We start from the raw sequence: 12,672 nt of genomic DNA, 5'->3' as shown, positions 1-12,672 counted from the left end.
GGTAACAGAAAAGAGAATTTAAAAATGGCTCCTCCTGGCCAAAGGCTCAGTTGGAAAACTGATACAGGCATTGTGTGATCATTGAGCACTGAGAAGGGAGAGCTGCTTGCAGGTAGGATGGGTACATCTTAAACTAGGCATGGTGGCACACGATTGAAATCCCAGTACTTGGGAGGCTGAAACAGGAGAATCTTAGGTTCACAGCCAGCCTCAGCTACTTACTGAGGCCTTCCACAACTTAGTGAGACTCTGTTTTAAATTAAGAGTAAAAAATAGGGCTGGGGATGTAGCTCAGAGGTAGAGGTAGAATGCCCCTAGAGTTCAACCTCCAGTTCCACAAAAAAAAAGAAAAAGAAAAAGAAAAAGAATGGGTACATCTTCAGGGAAGGTATTGACCAGGGAAATGGAGGAAGGGCCTTTCCAGGAACTGGGGGCAGGACCCTGGCAGGAAGAAGAGGAGAGGGTGTGAGCTGAGGATTGGGGGAGGAGACCACACAGCTGGATCAGAGGGTAAATGCTGAGCTGGAGGGGACCCAGAGCTTACATCCCCAACGGTTTGTGGAAGTCCAGGGAGGGAAAGACCTGTGTGCAGCTGCATGATTCGCCCCTTACTCTCTGTACCTTCCACCGTAACTTTCTGTCCTGGTGAAACTTGGGCCTTCCTGCTTGGTGTCTTTTTCCCAGAAAAGCCCCAAATAGACCTCCAGATCACAGAACCTACTCTCGGAAGGTGCTCAGGCTCTCGAGACACTTTCTGGGGCCTCAGGGGTAGAGTTTGGTTAGCATGCGTGAGGCCTGGGTTCGATCCCCAGCACCTCCCTGTGCTCTGGGAGGGGCCTCCTTAGGCCACCCTCTCCTTCAGGAACCCCTTTTCTCCTCGGGAGCCTTGAGTTTCTGTCTTCAGTGGAATCTGACATGTCATGAGAACTGAATGTTTTAGAGAGCTATCCTGGCAGAGAGGCAAATTATTTCCTGTTCTTATCCCTTAACCTCAAGGAAATGGCTTTTTTTTTTTTTTATCCCACAGTAGCTATTGACAGAGCCACTAAGTCCCCACAAGAACCCAAAGTAATGTTGTGGCTTCAAAACCCGAGTCCTTCGCAAATTAAAAAAGACAGTGTGAGCCTGGATGGGAGGCAGATTCTTAGAGTGCACGCAGAATGGGAGACCAGCTTCCTGGTGCTTTCCTTGTGGGAATCTGGGAAAGCCAGGGCCTCTCCAAGAATCTGCTCACTCGCTGGGCCCTTGTGCTCCCCTCCGGTGGTGGTTTTGAGAACTGCATGTTCCTGCCCCTTTTACTACCATTGTAGAAAGCAGGCCACTGGGTCTTTACCCTAGAACTTGATATTCTGGAGTTATGGGCACACCCAGATTCCTCCAGCAAGTAGATGTGGTATCATTTTCCCTTCTAGGTGACTTAAGGAGACTCATTCAAGTCAGCCACTCATGAAACAAGCACTGAGAACCCAGATAATATGCTGCCCAGAAATTCAGGGAAACAAAAGACAAACATCTTCCACATTTCTGTGGAGAAATGCTACATAGCACAACAGAGAAGTCGTGTGTGTGTGTGTGTGTGTGTGTGTGTGTGTGTGTGTGTGTGTTGCTGGGGATGAAACCCTGGGGTGTTCTACCTCTGAGCTCCACACCCAGCCCTACACACTCAGTCTCACTAAGTTGCTGAGGCTGGTCTTGAACCTGTGATCCTCCTGTTTCAGCCTCCCAAGTACTGAGATTACAAGCATGTGCCATTGCACCCTGTCAGGAAGAGTACTTAAAATTCAAAGACTCAACTTCCAGTTTTATCTTGGCCATGAGTAATACTTTCTTTCTTTCTTTCTTTCTTTCTTCCTTTCTTTCTTTTCTTCCTTTCTTCCTTCCTTCCTTCTTTTTTTTTCTTTTTTGCAGTACTGGGGCTGGAACTCAGAGGCATTCTACATTCCCCCCCCCAGCCCTATTTCTTACTGTTTTTTTTTTTTTTTTCAGGTCTGGGGGGTGGAACCCAGGGTCATTCAACCTCCGAGCTACACCTCCTTCCCTATTTTTTATTCTTTACTTTGAAACCGGGTCTCACTGAGTTGCAGAGGCCTCACTAAGTAGCTGAGGCTGTCCGCGAACCATGATCCTCCTGTCTCAGACTCCCGAATGCTGGGATTATAAGCGTGTGCCACCACGCCCGGCCTGTTTATTTTTTGAAACCATGATCCTCCTGTCTCAGCCTCCCAAATACTAGGATTTGGGATTACAAATGTGCGCCACCATGCCCAGCTCATGAATTCTTCTCTCTCTCTCTCTCTCTCTATCTGTGTGTGTGTGTGTGTGTGTGTGTGTGTGTGTGTGTGTGTGTGTTACAGAGAATTGAACCTAGAGGTATTCTCTTGAGTACACCCCCAGCTCTTTTATTTTTTGTTTTGAAATGGGCTCTTACTAGGTCGCTGAGAGTCTAAATTGCTGAGGCTGTCTTCGAACCTTCAATACTCTTATCTCAGCCTCTCAAGAACTGGAATTACAAGTGTGTGCCACCATGCCCAGCTCCATGAATTCTTTATATGACTTTTGACCAAGGCTCTATATTTCCGGAATTCTCTAATTTCTTCTAGTTCCATATTCTTCATTATTATATCCTGGAAAGTAGATGATTCTCTCCCACTTAAAGTACAAAAGCTAGCCGGACCCCAGTCTTTGTTATCTGGGAGGCAGACTAAATCAGGGTGCATTCCGTGTACCCTCTTACCTCTCTACCACTACCGTGATTGCCGTATTCTCGTCACTGACCTTTTGCTTCCTTTTCCCAGAAGTCCACGTGGAGCCTCACAAGAAGCAGCTGCATGTGACCCTGGCGTACCACTTCCAGGCTAGCCACCTGCCCACCCTTGAGAAACTAGCCCAGAACATCGACGTCAAGCTAGGTTGCGACTGGGTAGCCACCATCTTCTCCCGGGATATCCGATTTGCCAATCACGAGGTAATGTCTCGCTGTAGCTCCAGGTGCTGCCCTTGCAAGGTGATGATCTGAGCCAGAAGCTCTTGCTCTGGATGCTGTAGGGCGGTGGGGACAAAAGGGGAGCAGCGACAAAGCCCCTGACCAGGAGCCCGGGCTCTGCCCACTGCCTGGAGGCTTTGGGCAGCTTCCGTCCCCTCCAGGTCCCAAGTGGTCCCTTCCTCCATGGTCCTTCTGTCCTGCCAACCTTATTGGGGGGGACATAGGAATAAAAAGGAGAATAGGTAGAAAATATGTAGATTTTTTGTGGCACTGGGGATTGAATTCAGGAGCATTCTACCTCTGAGCTGTACCCCCGACCCTATTTTTCATTCTTTATTTTCAAATAGGGTTTCACTAAGTTTCGGAGAGCCTCACTAAGTAGTTGAGGCTGTCTGCGAACTGTGATCCTCCTGTCTCAGCCTCCCAAGTACTGGGATTACAAGTGTGCGCCACCACGCCCAGCTTGGTATGTAAATTTTTTATGTTGATAGAAAACACAATAAACAGGCATTTGCTAGTATCTTAAGGTCCATAGAATATACTTGCATTTTTACTGATTGATTGATTGATTGATTGATTGATTGAATATTGGGAACTGAACCCAGGAGTGTTCAACCCAGGAGGCTCTACCACTGAACTATGTCTTCAGCCCCTTTTTTTCCTTTTTGTAGTGCTGGGAATTGAACCCAGGGGCATTCTGCCTCCAAGCTACACCCCCAGCTCGATTTTTATTCTTTATTTTGAAACAGGGCTTCACTAAGTAGCTGAGGCTGGCCATGAACCTGAATCTTCTTGTCTCAGCCTCCCAAGTACTGGGATTACAAACATGCAACACCACACCCAGCATCTTCAACCCTTTTTATTTTTTATTTTTATGTGTATTTGTATTCTGAGGTTGGCCTCAAACTTGTGATACTCCTGCCTCAGTCTCCCAAGTCATTGGGATCATAGGCTAAAATTGTTTGAATGTGGTCTTGCCCTCAAGGAACTTTGAGGACAAACAGATCTGAAAGGAAAACTCAGAGGAGTCATTGTGATAATTTTTATGCATCCCAACGGCAAGCGTGAGACAGCTGGATCTTACTGTAGACAGACAGATGGGTAAAAGCCCAGCATCTTTCCTTGGAGAGAAGCAAGATTACTTTGCACTCAGTTATGTGCCATCTTAGAAGAGGAATTTTGTCCTTTTTGTCCTGAAGGAGAACCTGACACACAGAGATGAACTTTCTGGTCCAAAGCTAAAGGGCAGTTGAGGACCAGAGCTGAAGCTAATCCCCTCAAATATTTTGATCAATGAACATGGGCAACCCACCTAGAAGAAGACCACAGACAGTATCCCCCACCCCTTGGTCCACAGTGCATCTTTCTGTGCGTTCAGTGACCTGAGGCCATTTGCAATTTTGAATTATTAAATGGAAAATTCCAGAAATGAACAATCCTTAAATCTTTATACCACTTTCATTACAATATAATGCTTTGGGTTTGGGTTTTGTGATGGGGATCTCACTCTGTATTGTCCATACATAGTGACGGTCTTGAACCCCTAGACTCAAGTGATTCTCCTGCCTCAGCCTCCTGAGTAGCTGGGGCTACAAGTCTGCACCACCACACCCACCTTTCATCACATTGTTATAACTATTCTATTTTATGATTCATTACTATTATTGATCTTTTAATGTTCCTAAGCTATAAATTAAACTTTATCATAGCTATGTATGTATAGGAAAAAACATAGTGTACATATAAGCATATACATATACACATACACACATACATATATGTATACGTATATATACATATAGAGAAAGATAAAGAGAGAGATATTATCTGAAATTTCAGGCATTTTGGGGGGTCTTGGAATGAAGCGGATAATGGAGTATTACCACCCTTAGATGAAATTTTGTCTTCCAATTTAACAACATTTAAGCAATATTTACATTTATTTCCCAACCTTCCAACAGCAAAAGAACTGAGATTTTTGTTAGTTCATATAACCTCTTAAACATCTCTTTTTAGGCTTTTCTTTTTCTTTCTTTCTTCCCCCACTCTCACCCTTTTTGGTACTTGGGAATGAACCCTGAGGCCTTCTACCTCTGATCTACATCCCTAGTCTTATTTTATTTTTTGTTTTGAAACAGGGCCTTGTTAGGTTGCTGAGTTTCCCTACATTACTGAGGCTGACCTTGAACCTGGATCCCCTTGTCTCAGTGTCCCAAGTACTCAGATTACAGACCTGCACTGCCATACCCAACTTATTTTAGTCCTTTTTTTTTTTTTTTCTATGAAAAACAGAGAGCCTCAGGATTGAGAACAGGCAGCCTAGCTGTTTTGGAAGCATTGAGAAGCGTGAGCCCATGAACTGAAGCTTCGGATGGGCCACGGCTCCCTGTGGGTGTCAGGGACCTGTAGCCTCACCTTACTTTGCTCCGGGGAATGTCGCGTCCTCCTTTCCACAACATTTGATGCTGGTTTCTGTAAAGCCAGTTTCTGTAAAGATAGATTAGGCAGACTGGATCTGGGCTTGCTTAAGAATTCTGGCATCTCTGGGAACCACTTAGAATGATCCCTAACGATAATGAGAAGGGTGTGCACTCTTTATGGGGACAAATCCAGGGTTGCCTGCTGGTGGTCTCTGCGAAGTTACCTTTCTAAGAGAAGAAGGTGGCGATGGAATTTTACCAGGCGCGTCCTCTAATCAACACTGCCCTCCAGTTAACTCGGGGTAATTGCTTTTCTGCCTGACCCACATTCCGCTCATCTGGCCCAGAAGGAGAGAGGCAGCGAGAGCCCACGTGAGTTATTTTCTAAAAATAACTTGGCCTCTTTTATCTCGTATTTGTAAAAGCATATTTATTACTGTTCCTTCTGATAAAGCACTCCTGAGTACCTTCAGACGAGATCCTCCCCCTGAAGTCTTGGTCTTATCTGCCTCCTTTGGCTCATGCCACGCTCAGGCCTTCCTCCTTCTCACTGTCTCCAGAGGTCAGCTGATTGACTGTTCCAGGGAGGGGACAGATGTCTAAAGAAGGAGATTGGTTTAGGCAAGGACACTCACTCAGGAAAACTGCAGGGTCTCACCCCTCAGTGGCTCTAGATTCTCCATGGATTTGGACTTAGAGATGCCTGTTGGTACTGTGCATGGGCTTGCCCACATGGCTGATTATGCCAAATAGAAATCTCGAGGAAGGAAGGAGTTCAAATTCTGGCCTCATATTCTAGCACCGCTCACTTAGCAGATGGTCACATCTACCTTGACTCCTTCCTTATATGACGCGCCAGGCCTTGGTTTTCACTTCTGTAAAATGGTGATGATGAGTTCACTGCACTGTTACAAGGACTAAATAAGAGGATGTCTAGAGAGGCTGTAACATAACACCTGTCCCGGGGCAGGTTCAGCAGAAAAATTGCTTCCTCTTAATTGCTCCTAAGAATAAGAAAGACTTCAAAGGCAACGAGGTTCAGTTGCTGTCTGCCCACTAACCCACTGGCCGGCAAACTGAGTTTAGTCCCAGTGTAGTGTAATCAAGGAAAGACCTATACAAGATAGATGAGAATTCTTACTGGCAGACAGTCAACAGAAAACAAAAGAATGAGCAAGGTGTGGTACAAACTAGATATGTGTCCTGATATCCCTCGAACTTAGGCTGAGTTTTTTCAACTGCTTTTGGGGAAACAGGAAAGATCAGAGGACTTGGGTCCCAGTTATTACTTGATTGATTGATTGATCGATCTTGGGGATTGAACCCAGGGGTGTTCTACCTCTAGACTACACCTTAGCCTTTTATTGTTTTTTATGTTGAAACAAGTTTTCACTAAGTTGCTGAAGCTAGTCTCAAACCTGCAATGCTCCTGTCTCAGCCTTCCAAGCACTGGGATTGCAGGTGTGCGCCACCACGCCCAGTTCATTGTCTATGGTTGATGCTTGGATTGAACCCAAGGCCTCAAATATGCTGAGCAGGTACCCGTTAGTTATATCTCCAGCTCCCCCTTTAATTTTAGATGTGAGAAATACTGTGATTCTTCTATTGTTCATTCAATAAATCAAAGCTACTTATTGTTTTATTACTCTGTTTGAAACAGATGGTCTCCAACCTTTACTGAGCTTTGATTCTCCTGGGTTCTCCCAGGAGAGATAGTACACTCACTCTCCACATGGCCAGACAAAGGGTCAGCTCTCTGAGTTGCTTGAGGTTTTCAAGTGAAAGGCGCTTCGGAACCAGAGCCCTCCTTAGCCAGGAGGAGCGTGAGTTCAGACTTGTATAGGGTAACTTGCCACCTCCCTCCACCCTTTCAAGGAACAAGAATGTTAGTCTCTGTGGCTCAGCAGCTTTGAGATGCCAGAGATTTCCTGGTTTGTTGTTTTTATTTTGTTTTTTGTTTTGTACTGAGGATTGAACCCAGGGACATTCTACCTCTGAGCTATACTCCTAGCCCTTTTTAAAATTTTAATTTTTTTTCAATTTTTTTATTGAACATAAATAGTATACATTTAAACTATATTTGGTGCCCTCTTCCCCCCACCCCCATTTTCCCTTCCCCCCTCCCACCAATGGATGTCCCACCAATGAACATGTCTTGTTCATAAATTTTACACATGTTCAGGTGTAGACCCTCATTAATCAAGATCGGCCTTCCTCCTCTTCTATCTTACCATTCAAACTTAGCTAGTATTTCCCCTCCAATATCTGGAGTCCCACTGGTATCCTTCAGTCAGAGTGGCAAGCATAAAGAAATCAAATAACAACAAATGCTGGAGAGGATGTGGGGAAAGAGGAACTCTTTTACACTGTTGGTGGGAATGCAAACTAGTTCAACCACTATGGAGATCTGTGTGGAGATTCCTAAGAAAGGTGGGAATAGATCCACCATATGATCCAGCTATTATACCACTCCTGGGTATCTTTCCAAAGGGGTTGAATTCAGAGAAATACAGCAACATATGCATACCTATGTTCATAGCAGCACAATTTGTAATAGCCAAAATATGGAACCAACCCAGATCACCATCAACAGATGAATGGATAGCAAAATTTTTTAAATTTTTTGAACAGGGTCTTGCTAAGTTCCTGAGGCTGGCCTTGAATCTATGATCTTCTTGTCTCGGTTTCCCAAGGACTGGGATACAAGTATGTGTCACTGCACCTGGCTTGTTTTCTTTATTTAAATTAACAACCAGCCGGGCATAGTGATGTACGCTTGTAATCCCAGCATTCGGGAGGCTGGGGCCGGAGCATCGTGGTTCGTGGCCAGCCTCAGCTGCTTAGTGAGGCCCCATGCAACTCAGTGAGACCCTGTTTCAAAATAAAGAATAAAAAATAGGGCAGAGCTTGTAGCTCAGAGGTTGAATGCCCCTGGGTTCCATCATCAGAACAGCAAAAAATAAAATATATAAATAAATAAACAACCCAGCAGAAACTTTTCTCGTTTATTTGCCTATATACATATGAGGCAGAGGAGCAGGAGAAGGGAAAGGGAGGCAAACATAACAGGCAGATCTAGAGCCATGACATGCTGGGGTAAGAATTAGTGAAAGGAACAGGGGAACCCGGGAACAAAGGAGTTCTATGCATTATCAACTTCTTCTGAGATCAATCACATTTTCCTGGTTCTTTTCATTATAAGTTTCCAGAAGAAAATTCTTTCTTTATAACACATTCTGGTGGGTTACCTAGACTCCACCCAGCTGATTAGGGTCAAGCTTGGTAGTATCCATAGGCGTAGGCATTACTTAAATGATCCTAGTTCAGTAGGAATAATGCCCCTTCTGTGTATAAGGCTCTGTCCTAAGGAACTGTCTTAGGTTGTCTTATTTAATTTTTATAGACCAGGTATTGTTTTACAGATGAGGAAATCAAGGCCAAATAAGGTTAAAAATCTTAACATTGGAACCAGAATATGTTGCCTGTCGCTCAGTTTTGGAACATTAGGAAAAGCTGTGAAAACACTCTCCATCTCAGTGTCTTCCGGGAAACAAATAGGAAATATTTTCCCATACTATTGACACTCGCGAGAGTCGATTTTCCCGTGCCTGAGCTGGTACCCACCACAGCAGATGAAGCGGGGCACCCGGTCCCAGCCCCGTGACTGACGAGCTTTCTAGCTTTCATATGAGTTTCCAAAAATCCTATCTAAATCCTGATAGGAAAGGAGGACAGGCCCTGAGAAAAGTCAGGAACTATCCAGGAGCACCAGGCAGACTCATACATAAACTCTGGACCAGACCTGAGCTTTCTGACCAGAATCCAGGACCACTCCAGCTGCTGCGCCCCAGGGGCTCCTGCGCATGCCCACATCTGCAAACTCACGGAGCGCACAGATGCGACCCTACAGAGGCCCAAGTGAATAGACGAGGTTCTCACTGCGCCTCTCTTCCCTTTGCAGACATTACAGGTGATCTACCCCTACACCCCGCAGAATGACGATGAGCTGGAGTTGGTCCCCGGAGACTTCATCTTCATGTCGCCCATGGAGCAGACCAGCACCAGTGAGGGCTGGATCTACGGCACGTCCCTCACCACAGGCTGCTCTGGGCTCCTGCCCGAGAACTACATCACCAAGGCAGACGAGTGCAGCACCTGGATATTCCACGGGTAAGCAGGAGCCACGCCCTCGCCCGCTGCCTCGGCGCCACAGCTGATTTCAGGAGGTGACAGGGGAAAGGGCTTCCTCCTGTGCCTCCAGGGCAGTGGTAAATGGAGCCCTTGGGGAAGAAGGCTTGGTGGGTTCCAGGCGCCAGGGAGGCGCGCTGCCTGGAGGCATGGGAGAGATGAGATGTGACTGTCATGCCGCGCTCCAGCCCCATTTGATGGTATTGCCATCTGCCTGAGTCTCTGAGGCAGCAGCCTGGGGTCCATCTTTCTGGGAGAAGGGTGGCCACCGCCAGGGCTGGGTCTTCACTACTGTAGGACTTCAGTCCCTCTTTCCTGGGTCCTTACCCATGTTGCTCTGACTCCTTGCTGCAGCCAGGCAGATCCCTACCCTGCCAGCCAGACCAATAGTGAAGGGCCTTCAGGACCCTGGTTCTAGGTGGCCTGGAGCAAGTTCTCAGACTGAGCTCCTGTGTGCCTAGACAACAAGGGCTGCCTGAGGAGACAGGCCACTGCCCCCTTTCTTTAGATGACAGTATTTCACCCATCCCCAATCCACAGCTTTGTCCCAACCCACACTGGGTCCACGTTTGGAGTGGCCCGTGTTAGATGCCCAGCTTGCCCCATAAAGCCACCTTCTCTTTCTTCATCTCGGCAGCCAGCCCTTCCCTGGCATGTCCGGGCCCCTGGCCAGAGTGTAAGTGCTGCTCTGGTTTTCCTTTGTTTTTGTCGTGTGGCCACGTGGAGAGAGGTGGAAGCCCTGAAGGCAGCTGCACCATGGCCCACGTTGTTATTACTGCCATAAAAAAGAAGCAGAGAAGCCGGGTGTGGTGGCACACGTTTGTAATCCCAGAATTTGGGAGGCTGAAACTGGAGGATCACAGTTTGCGGCCAGCCTCTGCTACTTAGTGAGGCCCTCCACAACTCAGTGAGACCCTGTTTCAAAATTAAGAATAAAAATTGGGAAGGAGGTGTAGCTCAGAGGTCAAATGCCCCTGGGTTCCATCCCCAGACCCACAAAAAAAAAAAAAAAAAAAAAAAGAGCTGGGTGTGGTGGCACATGTTTGTAATCCCAGCATTTGGGAGGCTGAGAGAGGAGGATCCAGGTTTGCAGCCAGCCTCAGCTACTTAGTGAGGCCCTCTGCAACTTAATGAGACCCTCTTTCAAAATAAATAATAAAAAATAGGGCTGGAGTGTAGCTCAGAGGTAGAATACCCCTGGGTTCAATCCCCAGTAGCATAATTAAATTAAATTAAAATCTAAAAAGTGGCTGAGGGTAAAGCTTTGAGGTAGAATGCCCCTGGGTTCAGATCCTCTGCACCAACAGTTTAAAACAAGAAGGAAGCCGGGCGTGGTGACGCACATTTGTAATTCCAGCGCTTGGGAGGCTGAGACAGGAGAATCACACAGGTTCAAAGCCAGCCTCAGCTACTTAGTGAGGCTCTCAGCAACTTAGTGAGACCCTGTTTCCAAATAAAGTATAAAATAGGTCTGGGAGTATAGCATGGAGGTAGAAAGTCCCTGGGTTCCACCCCCAGTACCACCAAAACATAAATAAATAAAACAAGAAGGAAAGAAATGTTTTGCTGGGAGAGAGAAAAGGAGAAAAGATCCCTTGCCCCCCCAGCAACAAGCAAACCCCGAGATGGGAGAGAACATTTTCTTCCTTAAGAGCCCCACCCACAGTTCCCCACAATTCCTTCCTCTGCCTTCCATCCCACTTTTTCTCCTCCCCACTCTCCCCTCACCCGCCACAAATATCCAGCCTTGGAGGGCCAGACCCACCCAGACATTGACTTTTCCAGAAATGTTTCTGAAGATCAAAGTCCGTAAGTTGGGTTTCCAAAGTTACTATTTTGTCCTACAAAAACAAAAAAGCAAAATATAGGTGTCGCATCGTGTTTCCGTCAACAATGCAATGCATAGAGGATAGGGGCTCGGGAAAGTCACACTGCTTAGCTCAAGGACACCGCCATGCTGCGCAAAGAGGAAGCCTCCAAGTACTCGCCGCAGAGTGCGCCCGCCATTTAGTGACACATGACCAAGTAGAGGAACAAACAGCTGAAAGATGACTCGCCTGACCAATCTAAACTCCCACCTCTGTTGAACCCAGGGGCATTTACTCAGTGACAACCCCAACTCTTATTTATTTATTTATGTATTTATTTATTTATTTATTTATTTATTTTGTGATACTGGGGGTGGAACCCAGGGGCTTTCTACTTCCGGGCTATACTCCCAGACCTATTTTCTATTTTATTTGGAAACGGGTCTCACTAAGTTGCTGAGAGCCTCACTAAGTAGCTGTAGCTGGCTTCCAACCTGTGCGATCCTCCTGTCTCAGCCTCCCAATTACGGGGATTACAAGCGTGCACCACCACGCTCAGCTTTTTATTTTTTTTAAATACTAAGTTGCTGAGAGTGGCTTCGAACCTGCCATCTTCTTATCTCAGCCTTCTGAGTACTAGGACTACAGGTGTAAAAGGAGAAGAAACCCAGACCTCCCTGTGTCCCATTAACTGAAGTCACGTGGGTTCACCATGCTTCAGCCTGACCTCCAAGTGGGGGAAGAGTGGGTTTGGATAGAGGGCTCCCAAGATTAGCAGCCTTCCCACATGCTCTCTTCTCCCACATGTAGCCCTGCTAGTAAGAAAGAGACCTGTGGCCAGGTACAGTGGTGCACCCCTGTATTCTCAGTAGTTGGGAGACTGAGAGAGGAGGATCACAGGTTCAAGGCCAGCCTCAGCAACTTAGCCAGATCCTGTTTCGAAATAAAAAATAAAAAGGGTTGGGAGTGTAACTCAGAGGTAGACTGCCCCTATATTCCATCCCCGGTACCACAAAGAAAAAAAAAATGAGCTCTAATTCCAGTAGTCTTAGATCTAAATCCTGACTCTCCTGCTGACCAGCTGTGCAACCTTGGCTTATTCCATTACCTCTCCGAGCCCCTGTTTCCTCCTCTAATAAATGGAGATGATAGGCCGGGCGTGGTGGCGCATGCTTGTAATCCCCTGCGCTTGGGAGGCTGAGACAGGAGGATCACACAGGTTTAAAGCCAGCCTCAGCTACTTAGTGAGGCTCTCAGCAGCTTAGTGAGACCC

The 12,672-nt window shown here is 46.5% G+C and overlaps 1 protein-coding gene across 2 annotated transcripts in view; it reads left to right on the top strand.

Moving 5' to 3' along the window:
* Window positions 1-12,672, top strand: part of UBASH3B (ubiquitin associated and SH3 domain containing B) — a gene marked incomplete at both ends in the record, with an annotated part of 157,967 nt that overhangs the window by 123,920 nt on the left and 21,375 nt on the right. For both annotated transcript variants that reach the window (XM_080692837.1, XM_080692836.1), the window contains 2 exons: window positions 2,796-2,965; window positions 9,365-9,573. In XM_080692837.1, coding sequence (XP_080548963.1) covers window positions 2,796-2,965; window positions 9,365-9,573 — 379 coding nt within the window. The remainder of the gene's footprint in view (window positions 1-2,795; window positions 2,966-9,364; window positions 9,574-12,672) is intronic.

This window comes from Muscardinus avellanarius (genome assembly GCF_963383645.1).
Source record: "Muscardinus avellanarius genome assembly, chromosome: 1".
In the NCBI taxonomy this organism is placed as follows: Eukaryota; Metazoa; Chordata; class Mammalia; order Rodentia; family Gliridae; genus Muscardinus; species Muscardinus avellanarius.
Note: the sequence above shows the minus strand (reverse complement) of the source record. Positions and strands in the feature narration are given on the sequence as shown.